We start from the raw sequence: 3,808 nt of genomic DNA on the forward strand, positions 1-3,808 counted from the left end.
TTGGGAAGAATCTTATGCTTTTTTACCTGGTGGCTTAAATACATGAAGGAAATTGCGCCAGGATCGTTTTATGATTTGTGTCATGATGAGTTTTTCGTTGGTAATCGTTGTAATCGTGGTTACCATCAGTTTCACAGGTTATTTTGGACATTTAAGCTGTGTTGTGATGCATTTGATTATTGTTAAAACTACAAAACGTTAATTACTTACAGATTTCCTAGTAGTACGATCAAAGTATTTGCGATAAAATTTTATATCATCGCTCATACTTATTTTGGTCCAGTGTTTGACCAACTGAAAAAATAAATTATAAATAATTAAATAATGTTTAATTAAACTGATTAATTGTCAAAATGTCAAGTTTGAAATTTGCTCGTACCTTAAACCAATTGGACTGCCTGGAGGAATAGGTGGCAATGGTGAAGACAGAATGGTTGGGAATCGTTCCCATGCCCATAACTGTAATAAAAGGGTAAATCCACCGCAGGTTGGGGTTTTGTAATCGGTTGAGGTGCATAAATTCCAATACAAATATCCAAGCACAGCTGCACCCCATGCATAAGTCCTAATAATATCAAAGTCGCGCAAAAACACCAACCACCGTAAGGACACATACACCGAAGATCTATCGGGAACAAGCACTCCTCCTAGATAACGTAATATCCAGGCTCTAGCATAACGAACCAAGACATGTACATCATCTATGTCATCAGCAATGTCCCCAAAGTTTGCTACCAACCAAGATAGCCTAACGCGATATCCTTTAATTTCAGACTGCGGTGGAACAACCCCTAACAACTCCTCAGCTGCATAAAATCAAACAAAAAATTTAACTATTATTAATATAAACAATATACTACAAATTTACAAATAATTTAAAGTCAAGTTATAATTACCCAATCCCAATATATTTGGACTGCCTCGAGATAATACTGGTTCACCGTCAACCGGAAGACCAACAAGCATGCCAATATCTTGAAGAGTAATTGTGCACTCTCCGAATGGCATGCGAAATGTATGTGTCTCTGGTCTCCATCGCTCTACCAAAGCCGTTAGCAAACCAGGACTAACTCTGATATAATTCAGACGCGCTATCCATCCGCAACCAGCTTGATCCAGTAACGGAATTATTTATTCTGGAACTCTTGCAATTCCAGTGCGCGTCGGAGCAGCACGTCGTGCTATTAGTCTCCTGTCTTCTTTTCTGTTCCAAACATGCTGTGACACATGTATATTTTGCAACGATAATAAATCATCGTCGACGGGTCCACATGTGACACGCATACCCCTAGAAGATGATGATGATGCCATCTATAACAAAATGTAATAAAATTAATTATTTTTGAACACATAATTTATATTTTTGATTTAATTAACATCATATAATCTATACGAAAACAACACATAAACAACCTTAAAAAAAATATGTATATACATCAATAAATTACACATAATCAAAATATAAAATTTTAAAATAAATCACAATTATTAATAAGAGAAAAAACCCTGAAAATAATAAATACCTGAGATGAGGAAATCCAGCAACAAATCCAAATAAACCAACAATAATTTGAAAAAAAATAAAAAAAAATAACAGTTATAACAAATGTAAATTAAATATTATATTTAATTAAATTTTAGTGGCAGATTTAACAAATTTAATTTCCAAAAATTTAATTTTTTGTTTACAATAATTTATTTTATAAAAATTATTTTTTCACTACAAACAGATAAATAAATAACTAAATATAATCAGAATCCAGATAAATAACACAGAATCCAAATAAATAATTTATATATAAATTAAATTTATTAATTCAAATTAACTAATTATAATCAGAAAAAATTAAACAAAATCAAAATAAATAATTTTAAATAACAATTATAACAGTTATAAATAACTTAAATTAAATTTTATATTTAATTAAATTTTCCAGACAGATTTAATAAAATTAATTTCATACTTCAAATAAACCAATTATAATAAGAAAAAATTAATTGAATTATCAGTTATAAAATAAATATGATTAATAAATAAAATTAAATGGCTGACTTTATAAAATTATTTTACGAATAATTGTATTTTTTTTCAAATTATTTACTTTATAAACAATATTTTTTCACTACAAATTAATTTGCAATTAACTCGAAATATTTATAATATTAATTTACATGTATTTTTTTTACTTTTTTTTATAAAAATAACTAACATAACAGATAAATAAATTAATTTAAAAATAATTAAAATTTAAAAATTAAATAACATAACAGATAAATAAAATAATTTAACACGTAATTAATATTGCATAAATAACACAGAATCAAAATAAATAATTTTAATATAAAATATATTTATTAATTCAAATAAACCTATTATAATCACAAAAAATAAATAAATTATAAGTTAAAACCTACTTAAAACAAATATGATTAAACAGAAACAAAATAAAGAATTACAATTTAAATAACAATTATTAAGTAGATAAAATATGCAAGTTTAAATACCCTATAGCGACTTTTAAATATTAAAAAAAAAATAACCTCAAAATAAAATTTACCTCAAACGAAGAAACTCACGAGCACCAGCAATTCAAATAAATAATTACCTAATTAAAAAGTATAAATTATTATTAACCAAAACGTCAAATAAATAAAACATATTTAATAAAATAAATTTATAAAAATTAAAAAATAAATAAGTGAAACGAAACTTACCCGAAGAGGAGGAGAAAACGAAAGTGAAAGTGGGGGAGGGTGGGGGGACCATCTCCATTTTATAACTGTAAAAAATTGACTTTTTACCCTTAGTGCCACGTGTCAGCGTGTCATTGGTCACGCCTGCGGTGAAACTGACACGTGGCACCCAGCAGATGGTGAATTTCTGAGGCGCCATGGGAGGCGCTATGGGCCATCGCGCCTCACAGGCGCTATGGGCCATAGCGCCCCAGTTTTATATTTTTTTTTTCGTTTTTAATTTTATTTCACAATATATTACCTCATTTTTAAAATTTAATTTTTTAAAAATTTCAATTCTATTTTGCTTTTTTATCAGACATTTTTACAAAAATTATTTATCATATTTTATATTTATAAAATATTAAATATACTTTTACACAGGCGCTATGGGCCATAGCGCCACACTTCCGCTATGGGCCATAGCGCCCCCGTTTTTTAATTTTTTTTTTTTCGTTTTTTAATTTATTTCACATTATATTAGTTAATTTTTAAAATTTATATTTTTTAAAATTTCCATTCTTTTTTTCTTTTTTATCAGACATTTTTTTTATAAATTATTTTTCATACTTTATATTTATAAAATATTAAATATAGTTTTACACAGGCGCTATGGGCCATAGCGCCCCAATTTTTTAATTTAATTATTATTTTATACTTTAATTATTATTTGTTAACAAAATTTATTTTTTGTTTTTCTTATATTACGTTATCTTTATTCCTTTTTTCTTCACATAATCTTTTGTATTTTTAAATTTATAATAATATATTTTTTATATTATTTATATAAGTGTTGTTATAGGCTATAGCGACCTCATTTTTAGCCGAATTGATTCGCTATAGCCTATAGCGACTCCTTGAAGGTCTCTACCAGCTACAGCGACTCTACTAATATGGCGTTCATGGCTTATATTCAGACCCAAAATTGCCACGTGTCACGGGTGTCGCTATGGGCCATAGCGACACCCTATAAAACAGTCCCAAAGGTATAAAATGTTTCAAAACAACCCCAGTTTGGTATATAGTTTGTAAAACTACTCTACAATGGTCGTTTAGCCTAGTTTAGACAAGCTAG

The 3,808-nt window shown here is 28.0% G+C and overlaps 1 protein-coding gene across 1 annotated transcript; it reads right to left on the reverse strand.

The window, feature by feature from the left end:
- Positions 1 to 348: 348 nt before the first annotated feature.
- On the reverse strand, positions 349 to 2,893 carry LOC109815741 (serine/threonine-protein phosphatase 7 long form homolog). Its single transcript, XM_083064378.1, has 3 exons — positions 2,716 to 2,893; positions 897 to 1,091; positions 349 to 806 (listed from the first exon to the last, which is right to left on the reverse strand). The coding sequence occupies exons 1-3, from the start codon at positions 2,891 to 2,893 to the stop codon at positions 349 to 351; spliced, it is 831 nt and encodes a 276-aa protein (XP_082920504.1).
- Positions 2,894 to 3,808: the final 915 nt, after the last annotated feature.

This window comes from Cajanus cajan, chromosome 9 (assembly GCF_000230855.2).
Source record: "Cajanus cajan strain Asha chromosome 9, NIPB_CcT2T_4, whole genome shotgun sequence".
NCBI lineage: Eukaryota > Viridiplantae > Streptophyta > Magnoliopsida > Fabales > Fabaceae > Cajanus > Cajanus cajan.

Excerpts from the sequence above, each read along its gene's own strand:
- LOC109815741 (XM_083064378.1), bottom strand. The coding sequence starts at position 2,893 with ATGGCGCCTCAGAAATTCACCATCTGCTGGGTGCCACGTGTCAGTTTC. Across the intron at positions 1,092-2,715 it reads CGTTTTCTCCTCCTCTTCGG|CGCGTCTGAATTATATCAGA; the intron begins GTAAGTTTCGTT and ends GCGGATGGATAG. Across the intron at positions 807-896 it reads TCCAAATATATTGGGATTGG|CTGAGGAGTTGTTAGGGGTT; the intron begins GTAATTATAACT and ends GATTTTATGCAG.